General features: G+C 39.9%; 1 protein-coding gene across 1 annotated transcript in view; it reads left to right on the top strand.

The window, feature by feature from the left end:
* Positions 1-4,524: 4,524 nt before the first annotated feature.
* The window catches only part of NEK9 (NIMA related kinase 9), a 37,407-nt gene continuing 14,506 nt past the window's right edge, over positions 4,525-27,425 (top strand). The window contains exons 1-16 of the mRNA XM_061429487.1: positions 4,525-5,112; positions 7,348-7,525; positions 9,419-9,474; positions 10,021-10,091; positions 11,291-11,396; positions 13,054-13,185; positions 14,697-14,807; positions 15,806-15,870; positions 18,592-18,642; positions 19,105-19,297; positions 21,071-21,215; positions 21,856-22,056; positions 22,243-22,289; positions 23,502-23,657; positions 25,233-25,341; positions 26,189-26,350. Coding sequence (XP_061285471.1) covers positions 4,894-5,112; positions 7,348-7,525; positions 9,419-9,474; positions 10,021-10,091; positions 11,291-11,396; positions 13,054-13,185; positions 14,697-14,807; positions 15,806-15,870; positions 18,592-18,642; positions 19,105-19,297; positions 21,071-21,215; positions 21,856-22,056; positions 22,243-22,289; positions 23,502-23,657; positions 25,233-25,341; positions 26,189-26,350 — 2,002 coding nt within the window. The 5' untranslated portion in view covers positions 4,525-4,893. The remainder of the gene's footprint in view (positions 5,113-7,347; positions 7,526-9,418; positions 9,475-10,020; positions 10,092-11,290; positions 11,397-13,053; positions 13,186-14,696; positions 14,808-15,805; positions 15,871-18,591; positions 18,643-19,104; positions 19,298-21,070; positions 21,216-21,855; positions 22,057-22,242; positions 22,290-23,501; positions 23,658-25,232; positions 25,342-26,188; positions 26,351-27,425) is intronic.

Raw genomic sequence — 27,425 nt, 5'->3', positions numbered from 1 at the left:
TTTTAGGTGTATTTTTCTGTTACTCATGAGTATCTCTTTGTCTGGATTGGCAATAATTCCTCCATATTCCTCAGTATTAAAACTATGGCAAATTATATGTGACAAATTAGAGGAAAAAATACTTGTACTCCAGATGGATAAAGTTTATGTGAGCTAGCAAAAGTTCATTATACTTAATTTGTAAATGTATAACTATATAATATGTATATTAAAATAATATTCTTAATTCAGAAAGACTAAATAGGGTTCTGTAAGCCAGGAATTCTCTGTAGCTTCTCTGTTTTAGAAACTGCTGTTGAAGTTATTCCTACAGAGTCTTCTTCCTTTCCTTCCATTCTTAAAATACCCCTCCTAATTTAGAAACTCTAGGACTTATTTTTTTGGACCATCACATCTATGTAAAATGCTACTCCAACAGGTAAAGGCAAGATCATCTTTCCTTTTACTTGCAGTTGCGTATTTTCTGTAAAGCTTCTTATTAAGAGTCAATGTGAAGCGCTTTACACATTGACTAGCTAGCCTCCTATTTAGCCTCTTTCTCTATTCCTCAAAAAAAGTTAATAAGTCAGTGAATCTCTAGCTTATAAAGTAGTGGTTCTTAACATTTGAAATACTTTAGAAAATGTCTCATTTCTCCCTGATACTTTAGAGAACATAAATAGTGAAGGCAGCAAAATGTTTAAGTGTGAATTTAAATAAATTTAAATTTAAATGTAACTGTCTCAGCAGTATCATATTTGTTAAATGGTTGTGCATGTTCTGCAAATTATTATCTATTCAGTCTGCTACAATCTCCTATAGCATAAGCCCCATGAATAATATAAATTTTTCTAGTACCACATTTAAAAAGTATAAAGGAACATGGCATTTTTTATTTTATAATTTTTCTTGAAGTATAGTTGATTTGCAGTATTGTGTTTTTTGCTGTACAGCAAGGTGAATCAGTTATACACTTACATAAATCCACCCTTTTTTAGATTCTTTTCCCAAATAGGTCACTAGGTGTACTGAGTTCCCTATGCTATATGATAGGTTCTTCTTAGTTATCTATTTTATACATAGCAGTGTGTATATGTCAATCCCAATCTCCCAATTTATCCCTCCCCTGCTTTCCCCCTTGATAACTATAAGTTTGTTTTCTGTATCTGTGACTATTTGTTTTGTAAATAGGTTTGGTTGTACCACTTTTTTTAGATCCCACATATAAGCGATAGCGTATTTGTCTTTGACTTCACTTAGTATGACAATCTCTAGGTCCATCCAAGTCACTGCAGATGACATTATTTTGTTCTTTAGATGGCTGAATTTCCATTGTATATTGTAATATTCCACTGTGGTATCTGTGTGCCACATTTTCTTTATCCATTCATCTGTTAATGAATATTTAGGTTGTTTTCATGTCTTGGCTATTATAAATAGTGTATAATACTGTCTAATGGATCCAAAATAGAATTTCAACATAAAATTCAATATAGAAATGTAAAAATGACTGAGATGTCTAACGTTCTTTTTTCCTTATAGTCTTTGAAATCTGGTGTGCATTTTACAGCATGTCTTATTCAGACTAGCCATAATTCAAGTGGTCGCTAGTGGCAACCATATTGAACAACAAAGCTATAGACTTTGCTAAGTACTTTGGCAATTTATTCACTTGTTAAGATATAAAATGGAAATACCAGTTTTTACCAAAAGCATTTTAAAATCAGTTATACCTTCAAAATGTTGAGTATTTCTGGGCTTATGTGTATTCAAAAGTCAGATATTTAGTTTCATTTATATCTGATGTAATGAAGTGCCGAGCTTGAGTTTCTGTTTTGTATTGTCTAAGATGGAAAGGGACATTTGTTAAGCTTTTATCTATGTATTATAACCAGAATAATTCACAATATAAGGTAACCAAGTTATAGAATACTATTTGCACACTGCAAACTTTTAGTTTCACACAAAGAAAAGTGAATTTTTAAGCTTTGGCTGAAACCTATTCAGCTTCTCTGAATGCAAGTCAGTACTTTTAGCTATAAGCAATTGTTTTTTCCATGCAACTCAAAAATTTATTGATCATCTGTTTAATGTGCTGAAGTAAACTCTGGAGTAGACCCAGATAAAAAAGAAGCAATACCTGTCCTTAAAGTGCTTTCTAATTCATAGGAGGAAGTAGATGGGATGGCTTCTGTCCAGCATGATCTCCATGCGTGCTTTAGCCACCACTGACTTAACATTGTGGATGTTAAGGAAGCTTTCACTAACCCAGCTAGTTTGTCTTGCAAAGATGCCCCTCCTAAACACCTTTCTAGAAGATTGTACTTTCCTTATAATAGCACTTAGACACCGTTGTAATTGCCTGGTTGTTTATCTGTTTAGATGGACTGTAAGCTCCAGGAGAAGAGGAACCATGTTTATTTTGTCCTCTGTTATAACCCAGCGCCTGGCACAAGGTGGTACTTAATGTTTGCTGGATGAATGAATTGAAAATTGAAAACTATGTACAGTCTAGAACCCTGGAATGAAACCAATAAAAAATCTAACAGGGTGTTATCTGTCAGGCATTTTGGTTTAAGAGATATACATATGCAATAACAATGACCTGATATTCTTTCAACAAATAAAGTTTAGGCTTGTTATATCAAGCACTTTTCTAGGCACTGATGATACATAGTTGTGAACAAGAGGGCAAAATCCAGGCTCTCATGGAGCTTATGTTCTAATGAATGGAGGTAGTCAAAGCAAACAATAAATAAGACATCAATTTTAAAGATAAACATTGTGAAGAAAATGAGTGATGTGATCTGGCAGGAGAACTGTGTTACTTTGGATCAGACTGGATGTGAAAAAGAGGTTTGCTTAAATACAAGCACAGTATAAGCAGACCATCATAAAGTCTGGTACACTAATAGAAAAAATGGATCCAGATCAAGAAAGACAAAAGTCCCTCCTATTCAGACCCAATGTGGAATGTTACACACAATGTAGGATATCATACTTTAAAAGGAACAGTGATGAACTCGAGAGAGGTCAGAGGAGCGTGAGCTCGTTAGCTCACACCCCTCACCCCATTCTACCCATTCTCTTCCTCCTATGTTGGCTGTCACTATCCACCTACTTAAAAACCTAGATGCAAGTCTCCTGTACTCAGATTTGCTTCACCAACCATATCCCAACTGATCACAAAGTTCTAAATGTTTCTCAGATGGATTTCTTAAATCTGGCCCCCCTCCCCACTTACACTGATAGCACCTGAGTGCCTGTCTCTAGGCCTCTTGTCTTTATCTTCCATGTTGTCATCAGTTCTTTGTAAAGTATAGCTTTGGTCTTATGCAAGATGCCCTTATTATTTATTATCTGTGCTGGGCACATGAAAAAAGACTCATTAATTATGCTATGGGGAAAAGTATTAATTGGGACTCCCCCCAGCAAATCAGGACATACAGAGACACAGATCATGTACTCCTTTGCTTAAAAATGTCCAGTATTTTCCATTGCCCACAGGAAATGTCAAATTCTATATAAATAAATATTTGAGGCCTTGTCTTCTCCTTCTGTCCCACAAATATCATGATCTCCATCTACATGATCTTCTCTTAGCCCCCAAATATCCTGCTCTCTGAAAGAGATCCCGGGCCTTGTTGTGGGCTTTGACTTCCAGCTCCCCTCAATGGCTATGTAACATACAGTAGGTTACTTAACCCCCTATCTCAGTTCCTTTTGCAGAATGGGAATACTATGAGGATTAAATGGAATGACACATGGAGAGAAAACCTTTAGCATGGTGCCAGGAACATTATAATGAATGTTAGCTGTTATCTCTGTAGGTCAATAATCCCCGTAACTTACGACTAAAAAGTTACCTTAGCGATGTAAAGTTGCTCAAGGCACATAACTGATGGAACACGCTTTTCCACTGTATTGCAATTCTGTTAGTGACTTGAGGGCTTTGCAGATTCCCCACCTCCGATTACAGTATCTGGCACTTACGGCATGAAGAATGTTGCATGAGATCATCAGGTGGTCAAAGATTTGGAAATACACTTGGAAGAATGTGAAATCTGGAAAGAGAGGAGTGAGTGTCAGGAGAGTTGACTTCAAATATTCTCTAAGTTGTGTGGAAGACAGGGACCCAGGGTAGTTCTGGAAGAAATAATTGGGCCCACTAACAGATGACAGGAGGCAAGAATTTTCCGCTGGGAGAGGGAAGGGAGGTGAGGTAAAAGGGAGACCTAAGAGACACAGTTCAGTCCCTGGGTTTGGGAAGATACCCACTCCAGTATTCCCGCCTGGAGAATCCCATGGACAGAGGAGCCAGGCAGGCTACAGTCCATGGGGTCACAAACAATCGGACACCACTGCGACTTAACGCGCACGCAAAAATATCTTTGCTGTAACAATTCTCTAAAACAGAGCGCTGTGCAACGCTAGGAAGGGCTGCTTCCCCCAGTCACTGCCCTTGAGATAGCCCTGGCGCCAAGATGAGACTGGACGACCTCTGGACCTCAAAACTGTCTGGGCACCGGGCTAGGAATCAGGGCAGGGGTCTATAGACCCGAGGAGGACGCCCTTGCCCCTGCGGGAGCCATCTGGCCCCATTCGGTCTCCACCCGGCGCCGCCAACCCCTGCCCAGAGCCTCGTTTTCCCGGCCCGCCTGGAGGGAAAGAAGTCCCCCCGCCCCGGGGCTTAAAGGAACCACCAGCAATAGAGGAAACCCCGCCGGACCGGAAGCACCCAGAACTGCTTCCGGGCCAAGGGGGAAGGAGCCGCCATGGAACCTAGCGGGGTGGCGGGGCTGACGGGGCCGCGGGGCTGACGGGGCAGTCGGCCGGCGTCTGAAGCGGGAGAGGCGCAGCGCCGCCAGCGCCACTGGGGACACTCAGGCTGGTCCCGTCCCCGCCGCCGCCGCCATGTCGGTGCTGGGCGAGTACGAGCGACACTGCGACTCCCTCAATTCGGACTTTGGGAGCGAGTCCGGGGGTGGCGGAGACTCGGGCCCGGGGCCCAGCGCCGGTCCGGTGCCGCGAGCCGGCGGCGGCGCGGCGGAGCAGGAGGAGCTGCACTACATCCCCATCCGTGTGCTGGGCCGCGGCGCCTTCGGGGAGGCCACGCTGTACCGCCGCACCGAGGTAGCGGCCCTGCTCTCCCCCGCCTCTTCCTCGCTCAGCGATCGGGTCCCGCAGGGGTGTCTGTCTTGGGGTCCTCACTGCTCCTGTACTAGGAGTTCGTAACAGCACTGGTTTTTCTAACCGGTCGTTTTTGTTTACCATGGGGACTGAGCAAAGAATTGAACCTTCTCTGAGCCTTAGTTTTCCCGTCTGTAAATTGGAGTTAGAAATAGCAACGTACCTTAAAAGTAATATTTTTTAAGATTATTTTGAGCATCGAAGGAGGATACTGTGGAGATTGTGAGTTAGAGTACTATATGAATGGGGAGTATTGTCAAAACTTCCTTTCATGCCGTACGTCTCTCCAAGGAAGAGGTGGAGAAGTGGGGACAGCTTCAAAATTCCCACATCCGCGGCAGCTCCACTGGCTTTGCCAAATCTTTAAGCTCAGATACGAACACTCAGGGATTTTTCTTGAAGGTCATTGGTAAGATTGTAGCGTGTGGGCTTCTTCATCAGTGATGATCCAGCAGCGTTTATGCCTGGGAAATACTTCTTTCTTTTTTGGTATATTTTAAACCATTCGTTCTTCAGGAGGGATAAAGGACTTCTTTGAGAACTTAATGTAAAGGTACCTTCCCGCCTATCCATTATTGCACACATACAAATCCTTTGAAGAGATTTTTGGATTGCTGATCCCCAGTTCAGAATGTATACTGATTAAAACCTTAGAGTGGGGAGTCTACTTTCAAAATTGATCATGAACTTTGATCACTAAAGTCTTAAAACTCTAGTTTCAGAATAGTTAAGCATCAGTGTGGGGTTGCTGAAGATGAGATTCTATCAGTGATCTGTCTGCAGGTCTGGTGTGTGTTCCAAGTACTTTTAAGTCTGAAAGATGGATGAGGAGCGAGGTGGTTGCAAGATTAATGTATTATGAGTTATTGTTAGTATTCTCATGAGAATGAGATAAGCTTTGGTATTCCTATTTTTATAGTTGAAGAAACTAAGGTAGTATATTTAAGTGACTTGCTCACTTAAATTAGAAGCAAATCCTGGGCTGGAATGGAGGGTCACATCTGCTTGTCCATGCCTTTCCATGATTATTGCGTTGAACTTGATTACCAAGGTTGTTTTAAGTTAAGTCTGATTATGCTTTCCCCAGAATTGGATAGCATTATCCATAACATCAAATGTTTATTACTTTTGTGAGTTTACAGGTGTTTAATTAGAAGCAGATTTTTCCCTCAAGAAGCATATATTTCAGTGGGAAGACATGTTAGTCTTGTTAGTAACAAATAGCATTTAAGTTGTGTGTGTATATAAGTGTAAAAGAATGGACAAATATTTCAGTGGAAGGGAATTAAGAGAGTGCACAGTAGAAGGTTTATTGATCTTTTGCTCAGGTTTCAAAGGCCCAGCACAGCCATCCTAAAGGACAGGGAGGGTTATTTAGGTGGGGATGCTTCTGAGCTGGGGAACAACATCAGTAAATTAGAGGTGTTATAAAATGGAGTGAATATTAGGAGCTGCAGGTAAGTCTTCATGAATAGAAGAAAACATGTGATAACATAAAATTGCAGGAGAAACAGAGTCACAGAACGTGACAGAGTAAGGAAAGTGAACTCAGAGCCCTTCAGTTCAGTTCAGTCATTCAGTCGTGTCCGACTCTTCATGACCCCATGAATCGCAGCACGCCAGGCCTCCCTGTCCATCGCCAACTCCCGGAGTTCACTCAGACTCACGACCATCGAGTCAGAGCCCTTAGACATGACTTATTCTTATCTAGAAAGAATAAATGAAAATCATTAGAGAGATCTATATAAAGTTAGAGGCAATTTTAACATGCCTATTTTATAAGAAATGTCAGCCATAGATAACCACTCTCCAGTTCTCTGTTTTTCCAGTAGTCTAACCATACTACAGTTCTCATCATGATTAGCAGTCTTTCATAATGTCCCTCAATAGAAACTCTGAGATCTACCTGCATCCCATATTTTTACCTGGAATTGACATTATGTAAATTAAAGGTAGAAAGAACATAACATTTTAATGCTTTCCCTAGACCTGCAGTAGATTTTGATGCTCAATTGTATGCAGAATTTTTTAAGTCTCTTCATGTTTTATTTAAAGGAGGAAAAGGAGTCAGTTTCTGCCCATCTAGGAAGTTTTCTTTCTAGGCTCAAGAGATCCGGGTGTGGATTCATTCTCTGCCAGACTCGAGGAAAGCACGATACCTCTGTTGCTGTGTTATAGGATGACTCATTGGTCGTGTGGAAGGAAGTTGATTTGACCCGACTCTCTGAGAAGGAACGTCGTGATGCCTTGAATGAGATTGTTATTCTGGCGCTGCTGCAGCATGACAACATTATTGCCTACTACAATCACTTCATGGACAATACCACCCTGCTGATTGAGCTGGAATATTGTAATGGTAAGGTAGAATTCAGTGGGACTTCCTCCAGCAAGACATTCCTTTACTTATACTTACCTTGAGGGGGAGAGAAAAATAAGATCCATATTGACAAAGAATAAGAACTTTAAATGGACTGCTGGAGTTTAAGAGAAATAGTTCAGGCCCTGAAGAGTTTTGAAGTGATCTACAAAATGAGGGGAGGGATTTTCCCCCTGCATACTCAAATTTTGCTTTGTGATGATAATTCCATCTTCAAATTATTTGTTCAGTTGAATTTTACACTCATTTTTCAAGGTTTTTTCCCTTATGAAATGACAGGCATCAGAAGCATAGCATGGTTTGACACTTGATAGTGAAATCTTGTAGGTGATATTTATTTATAATGATTTTAGCTAAAGCTGTCCTACTGAAAGGTGGTCTAAAGACCATAGCTGACTGAAAATGATTTCTTTGAACCCTTTGCTTGTTTTTTAAAAAACAACTGTATAGCCTATTTGTTAAAAAATAGACCCTGAACCCATATCCTAAGCTTCACTACTTTTTAATCTCTGTTATCTTGCACAGACTACTTCTCTGTGCCTCAGCCTCCTCATCTTAAATAAGTTTGCTAATAAGCAGTAGATACCTCCTAGGGTTATTGTATTAAATGAATATATAAAGCCCCAGCAACTTTAACATTTCTATTTTATGGGAAAGGGAACTATTTTATAGTAGTTCTTGATATGTAGCAAATTTTTGATAGATTTTGTACTATTATCATTATTACCTAAGAGAACGCCCAAAGCCCATTCTTGAGCTGAATGCTAAAATGGTCCAAGCATATTCTTCATTTAAATCTCTTAAGAGAAAGCTCCTAAATTTGTCATTTCTTTGCTAGATTCTTGTGTATCGTGATTGTTTTCAACCCTAAATGTATGAAATTATATTAGAGATTTTTGAAGTAGCAGAGGCCTCTTAACTTCCTTTGTGGTTAGGAGGACCTAGAACGGATGGTACATTTATTCAAACTTTTGAGTTCCTAAATTGTGAAGAAGTTGTGAAACTTAACTAGGACTACAGTGTAAGTTATAGCGTCAGATAGGAAATAAAACGAACCATCATCATTTGCCGTCTGTGTTACCTGATAATAAAGAGGAGAAGGAAATTCAGACTTACTCTGAAGGAATGAGTTAGTAAAGGGAGTAATAATTGAAAGCAATCTAGAGTCTACCCTAAATTTTGGGAAACCTTTTCAGTGTGAAGTGGAAAGAAAAAGAAGTTGATGGTGATATGTACCTGTCTTTGTAAAACATCGCCTCACAGGTATAACCCAAATCTTCTAATAGACTGTGGAAGTTGTTACTGAAATATTGCAGATTCCTTCAATAGGAGTTTTGGAAAAGAAAGTCATCGATTTTGAAGACTTTCAAAGTACTTTCATAAATTAGGGTACTAGAGAAATGGTCTTTATTTTTATCTTTTCTAAAAATATTGTGCTTCCTGTTTTCATACTGAATCTCTTCTATTAGGGAGGGGAATCTTTGGAGAATATTTCAGATATAGTCCTGGACAGATGGGAAGTTTTGTACCCATGTGAAGAGCTGGAAGGAAGAGGGGATATCTTTTAAAAGGAAGCAGAACAAGGTGACTTGGTGGTAAAGAATCCACCTGCCAATGCAGGAGATGTGGGTTTGATCCCTGGGTCAGGAAGACCCCCTGGAGGAGGAAATCCAACCTACTCCAGTATTCTTGCCTGGAGAAGCCCATGAACAGAGGAGCCTGGCGGGATACAGTCCATGGGGTCTCAGAGTCAGATATAACTGAGCACGCACACAGTCATGCAGAATATTTTACTTGCTGTGCCACCTGTTAAAATCCCAGTAGCTTTGATCTCTGTTAAGCAATTCAAACCTGTTTCTTATTTAATTGCAGGAGGGAACCTGTATGATAAAATCCTTCGTCAGAAGGACAAGTTGTTTGAGGAAGAGGTAATTCATATTTCTGTGAAAGGAAGCTAGAATTGTATTGTGATTCTTGCATTCTGGTTCTGTATTTACTCTTCCAACAATGAAGAGTGTTTTTTTTCCTTTTGTTCATACTCCTTCCAGGCTCTGATTGATATTCATGAGAAAGGAAACCTCTAACAAGGAAGCTGTCTATAGCTGCTTCCTAAACGGTTTACCTCCACATCATGATTCTCTATGGGCTTTCTTTCCCGGTTCTATTACTGCATACTGGTATGCCCAGTTTTCTCTACCTTTGCATTCTTCCTGGATTTCTTTCCACAAGTCTGCTTCACCATACTATATTTTATAACAACATTCAAACTATTTTATGATAATCTGCTGGTTTTTTTTTTTTACCCCTACCACTTTTCTTTGCCTACTCAACCTACAAGCAAGAAATGTCAAGTCATGTTGAATCATAACCTCTAGTTGCAGTTTTCTTTGTTGCGTGTGTGTGTGCGTGTGTTTATTTAAATGGTATTTTTTTGTTTGTTTCCAGTCCAAGTATAATTTATTTTTTCTCTGCAGATGGTGGTATGGTACCTATTTCAGATTGTTTCAGCTGTGAGCTGTATCCATAAAGCTGGGATCCTTCATAGGTAATGAGTGAAAGAATATGTGATGGATTCTTTTCTATCAATCCAACCCCCACCTTGGGTACCTCCCATCAGCTCTATTATTTTTTTGATTAAACAGTCAAAGCTTTTCCGTTGATAATGATTTAGGAAGGAAAGAGTGAGTAATGAGGGGCGTTACCTTCGCTTCCTGAAGTTAAACTGTTTGTGATCTAGGAAGAGTCTCAATAGCTTAGTACTACTCAGTCATCTCTTTATTTTAGAGGTGAGTTCATAAATTCATCAGTACAGACTAGAAGGCCACTATAAAAGTTGTATTAGACTGGTTGGAATTCACAGTAAATGTTTTCTCCGAGCAATAAAATTGGCATTTGTTTTTAATTTAAGTAAAAAGCTTATTCATTGTTTTACAATTAATTATGCAGTTTTACCAGATCTTGACCAGGGAGAAACAGCTTTCTATTCACTTCTAGCTATAGGAGAGAACCTTTATAAGAACATTTCCACTTCATTATACCCTTAAATGAATCATGGACTACTGCTAGAGATTAATATTAATACACTAGTTTTCTTTTTTATTGGTTTGTCCGTTTAACATATAGTTCTTGATAGTTGTTGAGTGGCTACAGTTGTATAGTGTTTTATTTTTGAAAATTATCAAAAATATTGTTCTGATTTTTTCACATCTTTCAATAAAGGAAGGCACAGTGTGAACCAGGCACAGTTTATTTGTGTTACACATGGTCGGTTCATCTTTAGAAAGATAGCTGGTGATTTTATTTAGGTGATCTGTATTGGCCGATGTGCTTCTCTTGCCTTAACAGATTTGAAACTTTGACACAACTCAGTGTTAAAATTGCCTGGATATCACTTAATTCAAGGCACCAGTGGTAATTGAAGAGGCAGTGCACCTTATAGGAATTACTTAGGGCACTTTTTATTTTTTTAATCTGACCTTTCAACTTTTTCTAATAACTTCAGTTTTGGGGGGGATGTGCCTGTGCTGTGAATCCCTGGAGGATGAAGTAATTCTCTGCCTCTACTTCCCCAAGTTCCCTTCTCAGTGTTAAAATGTATGAGAAAGTAATGAACACTCTTTTGGATCCTATAACAGCCTGAACAGTGGTAACACACTCTTTTATTTTGTAGTAATCTTGGGTGGGAAGGTAGATGAGATAAAACAGTTTAGTGTATGGGTTTAATATACAGCATTTTTTTCCCAGGGATATAAAGACATTAAATATTTTTCTGACCAAGGCAAACCTGATAAAACTTGGAGATTACGGCCTAGCAAAGAAACTGAATTCTGAGTATTCCATGGCTGAGACGGTAAGTATGTGTTATCATTAACTTAGTTGGGCTTTTTTTATTTTTTAATTTTTTTTTTAAATTTGGTGGTGCCATACAGCATGAGGGACTTTAAGTAAAGTCCTAATAACCACTGGACCACCAGGGAATTCCCCCTTGACTTTTTTTTTTCTTTTCCTTTCTTGCATCTTGAGATATAACTATACCCCCTAAATCTTGCATGCTTTTTCTCGATGTTTTTGCAAGTTCTTCATACTTATAAAGCAAGTCTTTTATAAGTCATGCTTATAAAAGGAGTCTTTTTCCTAGACCCACTAACAGGTATTTACCTGCTCAGGTGTTTTTAAGAGCCATTGTCCGTATAACAGCTCAAACATCATTGCCCTTTCCAACCCTAACTAAAGACATTTCTAAAAGCAATAAAATGCTTTACCATTTTTTCCAGCTTAGGATCTTTAGTAGATCTCACTTTATCTCTCTTTTAATGTTTTGAGCTTCGAATGTTAGATGTCTCTTGTTGTGTTTCCTTTGAATTTTTTCTGGTTCAGAAACCCTGTATTACAAAAATAAAGGCTGATGCCCAAAAAACAATCTCACCCTTAATATACACAGTCTGCACCACAGGGCTCCCTTCTCACCTGATCCTATGAAAGACCATTGGTAAGGAGTAGACATAAATTGATCTCTGATGATAGTGAGCTGATCCTTTTAGGACTTGTAAAACCCAATTATTACTCTTCTGGTTTCACAGTGCTCTGTCAGAACTTGAAAATGTAAGTTACTAATATTAATTTTGTCCTGATTTTTTTAAATAATATTGAGATATCCCTGCAAGCAAGCTAGAAACATCCAAGGATATGGATAGCCAGGGTTGGGAGTCTGCTTCAGGGACTCAGTCTGCTTGTATGATGTTGCTGTATTGAGTTTCTGAGGAAGTAGTCATGCCCTTGCATGGATTTTTCTCATCAAGAATAACCCAATAAAATAAATGCCATGTAAGCCGTCTGAAAATTGCTTTGCTTTCCTTATTAAAGATGGCTGTCAGTGTTATTAGAATTTCTTAGGTACTCATTGTCTCTCATCTTGGGAGAGACATGACCTGCATTCAGGACATTTATTTCCTTCCAACACATTCTTGAACTCAGAAGATCTTTTTGAATTTGGAAGAAGTTCACTATGTTAGTGTTACAGATGTTAAATTGAGTTGTTCACAGAGTTTCACTACTGTGTGTTTTGTTAGAACTTTTAAACCCCTTTATTCAGTTACCATCTCCTGCTACCCGTTTTTGTTTTTTTTTTTTTTTTTCCATTGGTGAACTTTTACCAAGTATGCTTTTTTCAAGCCTCTGAAGTCTTCAGTGGTCCTTGAATGCCTAAATCTTCTGTGATCCAGGAATCACAGAGCTGTTCTGCCTCCCAAGTTACCACAGGTCTTCACCACAGAGATTGTCTCTTTATAACTGGCCCAGGACATTTGATATGAATAAGATTTCTCCCCAGAGTGGCATCAGCTCAGAATGATGATGGGATATGCCGTTCGATAGGAATGTTTTGGGATATGCTGATGAATGTTCTATAGGTATCACTAACTCCTGGGAAATTTAATTTAGTTGTTAAAATATTAATATAGTTAGCTCAGAAAAGAAGTTAATTTTTGATTGCTTTCTTTGTTGTTCAGCTTGTGGGAACGCCGTATTATATGTCTCCAGAGCTCTGCCAAGGAGTAAAATACAATTTCAAGTCTGATATCTGGGCAGTAGGCTGTGTCATTTTTGAATTACTTACACTGAAGAGAACATTTGATGCTACAGTAAGTTGATCCCTACATTGTCCTTGTAAGTGGTACAACTTGGTTGAGAGAATCAACTTCATTTATCCCTGAGCTTCTGACTTCTTGAACAGAAATCAACTGTAGGCAAAATAATAACCAATGTTCAGGCACTGGCTTAGTAGTGTATTGTAAAGTACTACAGACAAGATTTATTACCAACTTGAATTCCCCATTGAAAAATAATCAAGTAGTTTGAGCATGCCTTGAATCCATTGACTATAATTTTAAAACTGACTCTAGGATCGACTGTCTGATGCAGCAGTTTGGGTAAGCCATTTCATTTCTTATACTTCAGCTGCCTCGTTTTAGAAAAGCTAAGGCAAATTATATAATACTCATTAAAGTGTTTTGGTCTTTTTTATGAAAGATTACACACTGACTCTTAGTTTTACTAAAAACTTACTGTTTTATAAACAACAAATACCTCTAAGTCTCTTTTCTTCTTAAAGTAAAGCCTAGTGTTAAGCAGTGCTTCTCAAGCTTTAATATACATAGGAAATCACCTGGGCATCTTGTTAAAATGCAGACTCTGTTTTAGTGTGTCTGGATCTAGTCCTAGTATTCTACATTTCTGACAGACTCTCAGATGATTCTGATGCTTGTTCATGGACCACAGTTTGAGTAGCACAAGTGGATTCACATCCAATATCCTCTACAAACCAGAAAACTTAGGCAAATCACCTCATCTCTTTGATTCTCTATTTTGTCAATAACAAGGGAAAAGATACATATTCCCCTTATAGAACTGCTCTTTAATGTATATGAAAATGCGAATTAAGATAATGCAAAGTTCTTTGGCCGTTTATTAGACGTGTTTATTTTTCTAAGTCCTGAAGTTTATTTTCTTAAATAATATAGTGGAAGGAAAATGAGTTTTGGAGTCAAACAGACTTTGGTTGGAATTACAGCTCCATTATTTTTACTGTTTGTGTAGTCTTGGGCAGGTTACTTTACATCTCTGAATTGGTGATGATAACCTTGTGTGGTGTTTACAAGAGTTAAAAAACATATGTGCAACTTATGTTACATAGTGATCTTCAGTAAAGGTGGTGGTGGCATTGTTACAATAATTTCTTATCACTGTCAACTTACTATTCACTGCCTTGTCTTTTGCAGCAGAGTATCACCTGACCATTATAGGATATATAAATCAGGAGGCAAAATAGTTGGCAAAGGAGATACTTAAAGCCAAGAAGCGTAGCTAACTTTGCTTTCCTTTTTCTTGGGAGTCATTTGAGGGGTCAGATTATAATATACTCTGAATATTATTCTGTTGGTCATGTAGTCATACCTCCGTGTTGGCCAGTTGGTTTCGTTCTCTCTGATAGTAGTAGTGAAATATACTGATAGTTGTAAAAAGAAGTCAGACCTCATTTACAGCTATTGCCATTTCTTTATATGATAATCGCAGACATCTCAAAGCCCCTACTGGTAGATTGTAATGCCATCTTTATATAACCAAGGACAATACAATAATCATTTTCTCATAGAATCCACTCAACTTGTGTGTGAAGATTGTACAAGGCATCCGGGCCATGGAAGTTGATTCTAGCCAGTACTCTTTGGAACTGATCCAAATGGTCCATGCATGCCTTGACCAGGTAAGTGTGATTTGCATATTGATTTCAGTTCACTGTTTTCCCTTCCAGCCTTAGTGTCTGGAATATGGCACAGAGGAACTTGCACAAAACCACATCCACGCCCCCAGGGTAGGATGTATTTGTGGCTGTTTTCAGGTGAATGAAAAGTGAAAGTGTCAGTCGTGTCTGCCTCTTTGTGAGCACATGACCTGTAGCCCACCAGGCTCCTGTGTCCATGGACTTCTCCAGGCCAGAATACTGGAGCAGGTAGCCATTCCCTTTTCCAGAGGATCTTCCCAACCCAGGGACCAAACCCGGGTCTCTTGCATTGCAGGCAGGTTCTTTACCATCTGAGCCACCAAAGAAGTCCATTCAGATGACTAGGCATTGGCAATTCATGCGAGCTGTGTGCTTCAGCCAACAAGTTCTTCCTTTATTAGTTTGTGAAATTGTGCTCCATTTTTTATAATCAAGATTAATTTTTATAAACTGTATAAAATAAGAGGTAGTTTAGAATTCCTGAGGTACAGAATGTATATAGTTCTAAATGTCACAGTGGCCTTGCAGTGTAGCTCTAGGTCAGTATTATTCAGAGGTAGTCCAAGAACCACAGGCGTGAGAATCGCCAGGGGGTGGGCAAGTTTTACAAGAAGATGAAGATTCTTGGGCCCTACACCAGACGTTCTGAATCAGAATTTCTGTGAATAAAGCCCAGAAATCTTTATTTGTAACAGGTACTCCAGAGATTCTTATGTTTTATATATATTGAAATTTGAGAACCACTGCCCTAACAGTTAAAACCAGTGAGGAAGGTGGATTCTCATTCTCACATGTAAGTGCTGATGGTAATGAGCATGAAGCATAGAATGTGACATAATAGGTTTTTTAAATAAAAAGGATGATATATAGTGGTCTCTGAATAGCAAACCTACAGCCTTCTAAGAAAAAGTACAATGCCTCTTTAGATCCCATTTTGCCCATTTCCTTTAAGTTAAAACTAACCCTTTGGTACTTTTTAGGATCCTGAGCAGAGACCCACTGCAGATGAACTTCTGGATAGACCCCTTCTCAGGAAACGCAGAAGGTAAAGAACAAAGAAGTCGCTGCATTGTCTTTCTGTAGATGGTCAACTGACTATATAGGCCTGACCAGAGTACCGCAGAGAGAGGGTGATGTTTCCTGACCTGGTCACTCTGATGCTATTTTCTTCCAGCATCTCCGTTTTCATCACTCGGCTTCGACCTCCTTCGCCCCTGCTAGTTTGTTCTGAATCAATCCTGATGAGGCTCTAGACCCCCCATCTTCTGTGAGTTCTACTCTAGAGTTTGGGCATGAGAGTGTAGTAATTAAGAGAGGAGGGCTATGGACTCAGTCATCCTTATGTTTGTATCTGAGTTCTGTCACTGTCTTTGTCAAGTTATTTAACATCTCTGACCCTTAGTTTTCTTCTCTATGAAGTGAGGTAGGCTGAGGATTGAAGGAGGCAATGCATATAAAGGGCTCACCCCCGGGCCCGGCACAAGGTGCTCATCAGTTGTTGGATAGGAGTGTAGGATTGGACTGGGCCGTAGCTTTTTAGTGCACTTGTTTAGATGGTAGGTTGTAATCGGAGGGGTCCTCTTCAGATACCTTTTGCCCATTTCCCATAGTTGAGTTTGACTGATTCCTGACAGGTTATTTTCTGAGATTTATTCAGTATTAGAGGTCTCTAGAGGTAGAAAGAAGGCCCTTTATCCCTCACTTTTTGTAGGAGGCTTCAAACCCTAGCTCAAAGGAAAAGATGTTCTTTATGCTTCTTAAGTGTCCTAGTCTCTGTTTCATCCTCTTACACTATTTTTGCCTTACTGCCCTTCCTCCTTCTGCCAGTTCTTTGTGAATCTTCCCAACATTCAAACCTGTACTGTGTTCTTTTTCAAGTCTTGCCCTTGGATGCTTTAAGTGTGTAGCTAATTCCATAATCTCTGTTCTTCAGTACAAAGGTCAGTACCTTTATTCTGTTGTGTTAAATTGATCTTATCTGGTTTTCCAGTTGATCTCTAGCCAGTGTTTTAGTGCCTAGAATTACGTATAACACTCCAGATGCAGCACTGTAACCTCTCATTTATGTTGTATTCATATTCAGGCAGTCACCCTTTAGGGCTGGGTAGGCATATTTAAATTCTTTTATCTGGCTTATTTTCTAACAGTATAATCACTGTTTAAATCACTTATTTAAATATCTCCATTGATAATTTTTAATTGCCATTTTTATTGAGATAATTGGAGATTTACAGATAGTACTTCCTTAGAACTTTGTTCTTTGATGGAAAAACATAAGACAGAGCTTTCCAGATAAAGCACAGACACAGAGAATTGTGAAAATATTCAGGAAGCACTAAGTCCTGTTTGGCTACACTAGAGGTTTTAGACCTGGCATTCTCAATAGCAACAGCACTAGAACTTTGAAAAATTACTGGTACTTAAGCACCACCCCAGGTCTTCAGGTGTAATTGGTTTAGGCAGAATGGGAATGCTGAGCTGAAACATCGGAACTGATGGAAGGAACCCTGGAAAAGTAGGTGGAGATCTTGAATGCCAGATGAAGGAATTTGTGCTGTATTCAGGGAATTGTATGGAAGTGTTGGATATTTGAGAGGGCGGTTCATGTGATGAAAGATGGAACCTTAGGAAAAGTTATTTAGCAATACTAATATCAGTGTTAAGTCAGTGCAGGACTGAATAAAGTGGATTGAAACTTTGGTGAGACCAATTAGGTGCTACTACAGCCTAGTTGGAGTTGTATGGCTGTGAGAATTGGACCATAAAGAAAGCTGAGCACTGAAGAATTGCAGCTTTGGAACTGTGGTGTTGGAGAAGATTCTTGAGAGTCCCTTGGACTGCAAGGAGATCAAACCAGTCAATCTTATAGGAAATCGGTTCTATATATTCATTAGAAGGACTGATGCTGAAGCTGAAGCTCCAGTACTTTGGCCACCTGATGCGAAGAACTGACTCATTGGAAAAGACCCTGATGCTGGGGTTGAAGGATTGAAAGGTTGAAAGATTGAAGGCAGGAGGAGAAAGGGATAATAGAGGGTCAGATGGTTGGATGGCCTCACTGACTCGATGGACATGAGTTTAAGCAAGCTCCAGGAGTTGCTGATGGACAGGGAAGCCTAGCGTGCTGTAGTCCATGGGGTTGCAAAGAGCTGGACACGACTGAACTGAACTGAACGGCCCAGTTGGGAAGTAAAGTTGCCCAGAGTTACAGTGGTGAGACTGGGAAGGACAGGTGAGGATAAAGGGCACTGTACAAGTAGAAACTGTCGAATTTGAATATTGAAGAAAAGAAGACAGCTGAATCCAAAGTCGTTGACGTTTTAAGCCTAATTCACTGAGAGGATTGAAGATGCCAGTTATAGAATGAGGAGAGTCAGAAAGAAAACCCTTATCGGGAGAAAGTTAATGAGCTGAGCTTTAGCAGTGTTGAGTTTAGGGAGTCACTGGGCTAGATGGAGATGTTAGCAGGTTCCTAAAATGTGCATCAGAAAGAAGTTCTCAAGGCTCTGTGGTACAGCCTAGAACATTCCTCAGAGATAGAAAACAAATGACCCCAGACTGCTGGCCTCATTGTGGTTAATGAATTGTCTAATGCTAGGCCTATGTAACTGTTTGAGTTGTATCGAAGTACTTTGCTAAAAGTATTATAGCATCGTGTGAGGCATATGGTTTACAGAAGATTAAGTCTGTGGAAGGTTTTAAAGAGACACTGGTGCAATATAGAACCTGTTATTTCTCTCATGTATCTTTGCTTTTCTTTTGGTAGAGAGATGGAGGAAAAAGTCACACTGCTTAATGCACCTACAAAGAGACCAAGGTAATGCTCAGGAGACTCTTGAAAAAAGTAATATATCTTAAATTACCACCAGGGGGGTCTTTCTTTCTTGGGTCTGGACATTGTTTGATCCCAGTTGGAAGCCTTTGGCATCCTTTCAGAAGCCCAGCATCCATTTAAATATCAAATAGTCATTTCAGAGGAAAAGAAAGCTGTAATTTCACCCTTTTGCCAAAGTGGACATCATTATCGTGATGAATGTTGAAAAGTTGAAAAGTGTAGGTGTTACGGATCAGACTAGTATCTGATTTGGCTGGGCTGTGATGAAGCCCTGAGGCAAGAATTGCAAAGCCTGCCATGATAGAGGGTTGGAGTAAGTTGTCGAGAAAGAACATACTTTCTCATACCATAATTGGCAGTTCTACTCAGGGAACAGACTGAAAGCATTTTTCTTTGATATAATTTTTATGTTAAATGTGCCTTTGTTCTGGGGGTTGTTGGCAGGTCAAGCACTGTGACTGAAGCACCCATTGCTGTGGTAACATCCCGAACAAGTGAAGTCTATGTCTGGGGTGGTGGGAAATCCACTCCCCAGAAACTGGATGTCATCAAGAGTGGCTGTAGTGCCCGGCAGGTGTGTGCAGGGAATACCCACTTTGCCGTGGTCACAGTGGAGAAGGAGCTATACACTTGGGTGGTAAGTGAAAGCTACATCCTTCAGAACAATGACGTGCACCTCACTGGGCCCAGGATGTATAAGAATTTTGTTGGTTGAGTGTGTGCTGCAGAAGTGGCAGCATAATAAGCTCTTTTGAGAGGAGGGATTTTTTCTGTTTAGTTCACTGATGTATCCCAAGTGCCTGGTACATGTTAGATCGCTTTTAAGTGTTTTTTGAATGAATGAATGAAAAAGAGCGAGAGAAGGAGAGAAAGAACTAAAAGGCTCGGACTCAGGAGACTGGATTCTCATTTACAGATGGGTGACTTCAGAAAGTCACTTGTTTACTCTGTTCTATTACCATGCATTTCAGAGCAACTTACATCTGTGAAGTAGCTTTGTAAATAAATGAAGTAGTGTACCATGTCAGGAAAATTCTAAGACCTCCATCAGTGATTGAATATGATATATCTTGAGTAGAATTTTCCTTTGTTCCCCTCTAGATTCTACCTTCTCTCTCACCTTGAACATACTGCATATTTTTGCTGTCTCTTTTCTTATCTCCTACTCATTCCTCATTCACCTGCCAGTCAATTGAAACTACTGTTGACAAAATGACCTCTAAATTATAAAAACAAAACAGATAGGTGCCCTTGAGTCCTTGCTTGACCTCTAGTATTAATATATTGGTCACTTTTCCTTCTTGCAGGAAGCCTTGTCCTCCCTTGGCTTCCACGGGAGCATATTCTCTTGGCTTCCCTCCTGTCTCTTCAGCTGTGCCTTGTTAGGCTCACTTCATGCTGCTTTTTCATTACCCAACCTGTCTTAGAACCTCAGTTCTTCCCACTCTTCCTCCTTCTGGAGGGAGCTCATTTTTTCCAGTAGTTTCAGCTAAGTTCTCCAAGAGGACAGGCTTTATCCCCAGCATGTGACAGAGTAGACACTCAACTATTGGTTGAGAGAAAGAATGAGTGATTTGACCTCTGTTACAGAGTTTTAGCTTGCTGTTATTTCCAAAAATCCTCTCACTTGAAGACTAGCTTCTGGGGGTACTTCTAGAGGTAGAGTGAAATTAGTGCCTTAAAAAACATTTATAGAAGGCCTTACAGTTGAGCTATTATATGGGAAGCATGTCTCACCTCTCTAAAACTGCTGGGAAATCATTTAGGACTATTGTCAGTGCCTTCTAGCAGCCTCTTTGATGCATCCAGAGTCCTTATGACTCGCGTATTTCAGGGAGTGAAAGATGCTGTTGTGTCCAACTCTTTGCGACCCCATGGACTATACAGTCCATGAAATTCTCCAGGCCAGAATACTGGGATGGGTAGTTTTTCCCTTCTCCAGAGGATCTTCCCAACCTAGGGATCGAACCCAGGTCTCCCACATTGCAGGCAGATTCTTTACCAGCTGAGCAGCAAGGGAAACCCCCCTGTGACCAAAATTTGTAAAAACTTCTGTAAGGATTTCCAAGAGTCTGTCCTATAGGAAAAAATCAAGCTAAACTATGTAAAGACATTGTTTTCATCATCACCCATAATTAGTTTACCTTAGACTTGAAGAAAAAAGACAGAATTGGGAATGTGTCCTTTTAAGTCCTAATAAGATATTTTAAAAATCTTTATCTGTTGGCAGGGGATTTTTACTATCTGTCATTAAAAGATTTAATGCCCTTTAAGTACCTTTTTGTTATGTTTTCATTTCTTAATTATCAGCTGATTCTTTTTCCTACTGTTTTTCTTGATAAGAAGTGATGTTAAAGATTTGCTTTCGCATAAAAAGTTTAAAACTTCACAAGACCTGTTTATTTCACAGAACATGCAAGGGGGTACTAAACTCCATGGTCAGCTGGGCCATGGCGACAAAGCCTCCTACCGACAGCCAAAGCACGTAGAAAAGTTGCAAGGCAAAGCTATCCGTCAGGTGTCATGTGGTGATGATTTCACTGTCTGTGTAACAGGTAAGCCAGCAGCAGAAGGCACCCAGGTGCATTTCAGGTGGAGTGTTGTACTTAATTCTATGCAGTTTTAGCTGGGATTTTACACAAAAGACAAGGTTCCAAAGAACCAAAGACAGTGAGCAAATAAACACTTTAATAGCAACATGCCCAACTTGATATAGCATTACAGGAGTAATGAGCAAGTAGAAAGCAGGTGGGTAACAGAAGAGGTGGGACTAGGAGAAATATACTGTCTGTCCCATTTGGTGGGGCTGGGGAGGAATAACCTCATTACCTAGTCAGGTGTAGATAACACTAAATCAAGAGTCAGGAGCTAAAATTTAGTTTTGGTCTTACCATTACTCACTTTATGATTGCTTGGTGCTTCCTTTTTTCTCTGTAAAATAGGCTTAAAATTTTAAGCCTTTTTAACACGATCATCCCACCATTTTTTAAAAAACTGTTACATAACAGTATGCATGACCCTCTAAATATAAAGAACTCTAGGCTTCATAGACAGTCTGTCAGATTTCTCTGCTGCAGTCATCTGATATGAATGAGCTCAGTGTCTGAGGTCGTCCTCGTTCCAGTCCTGTCCAGCTTTCTCATTAGACAAAACAAGTAATTCATTTAGTGGGTTCTGCTTTCCTTCCTCTCACAGATGAAGGTCAGCTCTATGCCTTTGGATCTGACTATTATGGCTGCATGGGGGTGGACAAGGTTGCTGGTGCTGAAGTCTTAGAACCCATGCAGCTGGACTTCTTCCTGAGCAATCCAGTGGAGCAGGTCTCCTGTGGAGATAATCATGTGGTGGTTTTGACACGAAACAAAGAAGTCTACTCTTGGGGCTGTGGTGAATATGGTAGGTGTTGCCTTGACTCTCTCCACTTATTCCCAGGGGCACAGCCTGACTTCAAGCTTACGCACTTCTAAATATGTCATGTAGCCTCTATTTAAGTGTTAATTTAGTAAAAGAGTATCTTATGGAACATTTTCATTGGGACAGGAGCCCTCACATTATTGATTTTCTTTCTCATGTGTGTCTCAGGACGCCTGGGTTTGGATTCAGAAGAGGATTACTATACACCACAAAAGGTAAAATCAAAGGCAGCTGCTTCTTAGCCTGTCTAGGTCACACAGCCTTCAGTAATAAGTCCTTCCCTGCCGCCTCCTATCAAGGTGTTTTCTTTCTGAAATATTCCCTATCTGGGAGATTGACAATCCAGGATTCCTAATTTAGCACTCTGTGGTCTTGTCATCTGACTAAATCATGAAAAGTTGAGAAATGATGTAGCCACTATGGACACTCGAGTCACAGCTTGCTCATCAGTGAGCACTGAAATTAGCATATACAGTGAAAAAGTCACATCAAGCTAAACACACCCTGCATGGAAAGATGCTAGAAAGCAGTATGCTATCCTTTCACCTGGCACAGCTATTTCCCTTCCTCCTTCCACAACTGGACACCAGATGAAGTAGTTGTTTGTATTTAGGGGTCATAGTGTATGAAGCATAATACCTAATTCCTCAGCACTGTGGAAGCAGGCACTGCCAGAGCCGGCATGGGAGTGGAAACCAGCTGAGTGAGAACATGGCCATGTTCCCACCCTGGGACACAGGCTCACCCACGGGAAGTCTGACTGGAATCAGCTATACTATTCACTATTAAAGATGTTTATTTACATTTTAAAAATTAACTAATTTATCTGTGGGACCATTCCCACTGAGTAGAATTCATAGCTATTCCTCTTCACCTGAAAAGGCTCTAGTATTGTTAGAAGGTTTGAGTTTTCAGGTTTCACAGGTACACCCATCATGTCCCCCACCATTCTCCAGCCCTGTCTAGTTAGCTGCAGAGGGATATGAGCCTTCACACATCTTGGCTGCTGCCTCAATCCTTGGTCACCTCACTTATTGTATGACTGGGATTCCACAGGTCTGAGCTCTTCTGTAACCATCATGGGATGTTGTATCTCAGAGCACTAAATCAGTAATAGATTGAAGCTTCTCCTTCCTCGGTGTTTTCTGAGAAGTGTTCCTAAGTAATAACTAAGTTCCTGTTGCTAAAACTTTGACAGAAGCTATCTGTTTAGCCGACCTGCAGTTGCCTCTTTATTATAAAACTTAAGCTCCTCATTGAAAACAGTAGCCTCTAAGCTGCTGGGCAAATCTGACGAGAATAGAACTTCCCTGTAGTCATTCTGCTAAATGCAGGACATCACAGTTTTGAAAGAATTTGAGGATTTTTTCCTAATACAAGTTATGTTGGGGAGATTTTTTTTTTTCTAATTTGTTTTTTTCTTGCAGGTGGATGTTCCCAAGGCCTTAATTATTGTCGCGGTTCAATGTGGCTGTGATGGGACTTTTCTGCTGACCCAGTCAGGCAAAGTGTTAGCCTGTGGACTCAATGAGTTCAACAAACTGGGTCTGAATCAGTGCATGTCTGGAATCATCAACCATGAAGTGAGTACCCCATTTGGTGTCCTAAATAAATCATCAGAACCTCTCTAGGTTGAAATTTCTTTGGAAATGCCATTATTGGTTTGTGACCACTTAAGAATAAAGTGAGGATCTCCACAGATACTATGTCCAGCAAAGGTAGCCAGCCACAAAAGAGTACATACTATATGATACCCATTATTTGAAGTTTGTGTGTGCTAAGTCTATTTAATCGTGTCTCTTTGCGACCCCATGGACTGTAGCCCACCAGATTCCTCTGTCCATGAGCTTCTTCAGGCAAGAATACTGGAATGGATTGCCATGCCCTCCCCCAGGGTATCTTCCTGACTCAGGGATCAAACCCACATCTCTGACATCTCCTGAATTAGCAGGCAGGTTCTTTACCACTAGTGCCACCTAGAAAGCCCACTGATGCCCATTGTTTGAAGTTTAAAGGCAAAATTAACTTATGGCAGAAGTCAAAATAGTGGTTACTTCTGGGAGGAGGGGTATAGGCATTAACAGGAAAGATAGGAGAGACCCTAGGATGGTGGCAGTGGCCTGTATCTGGGTAGTTTTTATGTTTATATACCTATAGAAAAATATATCAAGCTGTACAGTATTGTACAGTACATTATACCTCAATAAATTAGTTGATTATAAACAATCAAGTGATGGAAATCAGGTTCTACCTTGTCCCTGAAATATAAACACAAGAAAATTAACATTATGAAAAGAAACATTTTTCCATGTATCAACTCCCAGGAGAGTTTTTAAGATTACTTTCAAATCACTGATCCTATACAGGCTTATTAAATGTAATTACTATTACCTCCTTCAAGCATGTCATAAAATACACCTTTAATATTAAGCCCTAGTCCTCTCTTTGTGGTAGTATGAGTTTTCTTCCTTTTCTAAAGAATCGTATTAAGAGACAAGTTTGCTGACTCAGTGGAAAAGAATGGAATTAATTTTAAGCAATCTGTTTTAAAGTAGTGATTGTGAAATGGGAGAGTACAAATTTGGAGCAAGTCTTGGGAGGGTGTCTATGTAGTTTGAAAAGATATTCAGAATTAACATGACTTGATTTGGGTTTTGTTACTGCATTGTATTGTGAAATGTTAAACTTACATGACAAGATTTATTTTTATGCTAATCTAAGGGGATGTGGGTTTTAACAGGTTGAGAACTTTGTAGGTAAAATTAGGTCACAGTAAAGTGATAGCTTAATAAGCTAGAGAGTCTTCAAGATTCTTTAATTCCTTGCCCTCCTTTTTTTAGCTATGCACAGTGTATAACCAAGACAAATGTCAATGATTCTGTCCTTATATAGATGCCTTCTGGGATGGAGAGTTCATGTTTTGCATACCCTAATTTAGGAATTTAAAACTTCCATTGTCAGAAAGTCCAGTCTCATACTAAATTCTCTGATTACATATTGAACTTATTTCTTTTTTTATTCTGTTGGAGATGAAAAGTTACCTAGTACCTTCTTAATAACATGATTTGCTTGAAAGTCCTTTTGGTCACCCTGACAATATTTTCAGCCTATTTTCCCTCCATTTTTTACCTCATGAGTCTTTGCTTATCTTGTTCCAGGCATACCACGAAGTTCCCTACACCACCTCCTTTACCTTGGCCAAACAGTTGTCCTTTTATAAGATCCGTACAATCGCCCCAGGCAAGACTCACACTGCTGCTCTTGATGGTGAGTTGATTTACAACTGTGTGCACAGGCCTTAGAATTTCAGGTTCTTTATTTATCAAGTAGTAGCTCTTAACTAAATGTATTCTCCTTATTTCCCCCCATCATCAAGTATTATCTTGTTAACATCTTGGGCGTTCAAGTAAATGTTTTGTTGGTAATCATTACAAATGTATAATCAATACATTTCTTAAGGAAAATGCCATACCTGTAATTTCTGGCAAATACTGTCTCTAATTAGCACCATCTATAAGTTTTCTAAGTTAAATAGTACCCATTTTCCACCTTTATAATAGAGTATACAGGGCTTTCCTGGTGGCTCAGTGGTAAACTCTCTGCCTGCCAGTACAGGAGACCCATGTTCCACACCTGGTTAAGGAAGGTCCCACATGCCACAGAGCAGCTAAGCCCGTGCACCACAGCTACTGAACCTGGGATCTGCAAGTACTGTGCTGCAGGTGTTGTGTGTAGGTGTAGGTGTTGAAGCCTACACGCCCTAGAGCCTGTGCTGCACAAGAGAAGCCACGGCAATGAGAAGCCCGCACACGGCAACTAGAGAGTAGCCTCCACTCACCACAGCTAGAGAAAAAGCCATTGCAGCAATGAAGATCCAGCCAGCCAAAAATAAATAAATACGATTATTTTTTTAAAAGAATATATAATATTGAGTCATTCCCTCTATCTAATTGGTCATAGTTCCCCTAACTGCCCTAGGTCTGGGCTTATGTGGCAGTTTATACTTGTATACTCTTAATAACCAGAAGCTAGTCTGTAGGACTCTGCATTGTCTGCCTTTTCTCTGTTTCATGACCCATTTGTACCTGGTTATTTATTTTTGCTTCTGTCTCAGAGCGAGGCCGGCTGCTGACCTTTGGCTGCAACAAGTGTGGCCAGCTGGGCGTTGGAAATTATAAGAAGCGTCTAGGAATCAACCTGCTGGGGGGACCCTTAGGTGGAAAACAAGTGATCAGAGTCTCCTGTGGTGATGAGTTTACCATTGCTGCTACTGATGGTGAGTCTGTTCACATTATTTCAAACTTGCTGGAAAGATGGGTCTATTTTAATTTTGGGGTGTGAAAGAGGTGGGCTGGTCATGTATAGCTGGGTCGTATGTTTACTTTTTATTTGTGTTAAATTGGTGGTCATGTTTTTATGCTTGTGTAACCTCATTAACTATTCATGTGTCCAAGATAGTGCTTGTTATAAAAAGCTTAGATTTCTAGGAAACGGCAAGTTAGTACTCTTAAATTCCTACTTTTTTTACTTTAACTTTTTTGGCACAATGTTTTAAGAACTATCAAATACTTACACCTTGCCCAGCACCATGTTGGTTCCAATAAATGTTGGATGAGTAGCTAGAGAGAGGAATGTGTGTGTGAGCCTGTGTGCTCAGTCTTGTCCAACTCTTTGTGACCCACCAGACTGTAGCCCACCAGGCTCCTCTGTCCATGGGATTCTCCAGGCAAGAATACTGGAGTGGTTTGCCATTTCCTGACTCCAGGGATCTTCCTGACCCAGGAGTTGAACCTATCTCTTGTGTCTCCTGCATTGGCAGGCAGATTCTTTACCACTGGTGCCACCTGGCTAGAGAGGAGAACATCATGATTTGACCTTGCTCCTAGGTTGGGGTCACTGCACTGCAGTGATGTCCTTAGGGATTGCTAAAACTTGAAAGGCTGTATACTGTGTGTCTCTCAACTTTCTGAATTGGTCTAATGGGATTTTCTTCTCTTTCCTTTCAGCTATTTCTTCTCAGCATCTTCTTACTGTTACTTCTGCTACCCTTTACTCCCTTTCCTCTTTCTTCTGCTTTCTTTTTTTCTCTTTTCCTGTATCACCTTGATTTTTGTAGCCACTTCTTTCTGGTAAATAGTGAACAGCAAAACACGTTTCATATTCTTATCTGTTGACTCTTTTTTTGTTGTTGTTATTGCTCATGCTCAGAGATGTCTTTGTTTTCTTTCAGTCTGTGCCTGGTATTTATACAGGAGAGATCCAGCAATAGTGTCAGACAAATGATCTGTTACAATACCTAAGGACGTGAACCAGCCTTCAGAGTTGTTTGTCTCAAAACAAGGGGTTTTAGG

This window comes from Bos javanicus, chromosome 10, assembly GCF_032452875.1.
Source record: "Bos javanicus breed banteng chromosome 10, ARS-OSU_banteng_1.0, whole genome shotgun sequence".
Taxonomy (NCBI): Eukaryota; Metazoa; Chordata; class Mammalia; order Artiodactyla; family Bovidae; genus Bos; species Bos javanicus.
Note: the sequence above shows the minus strand (reverse complement) of the source record. Positions and strands in the feature narration are given on the sequence as shown.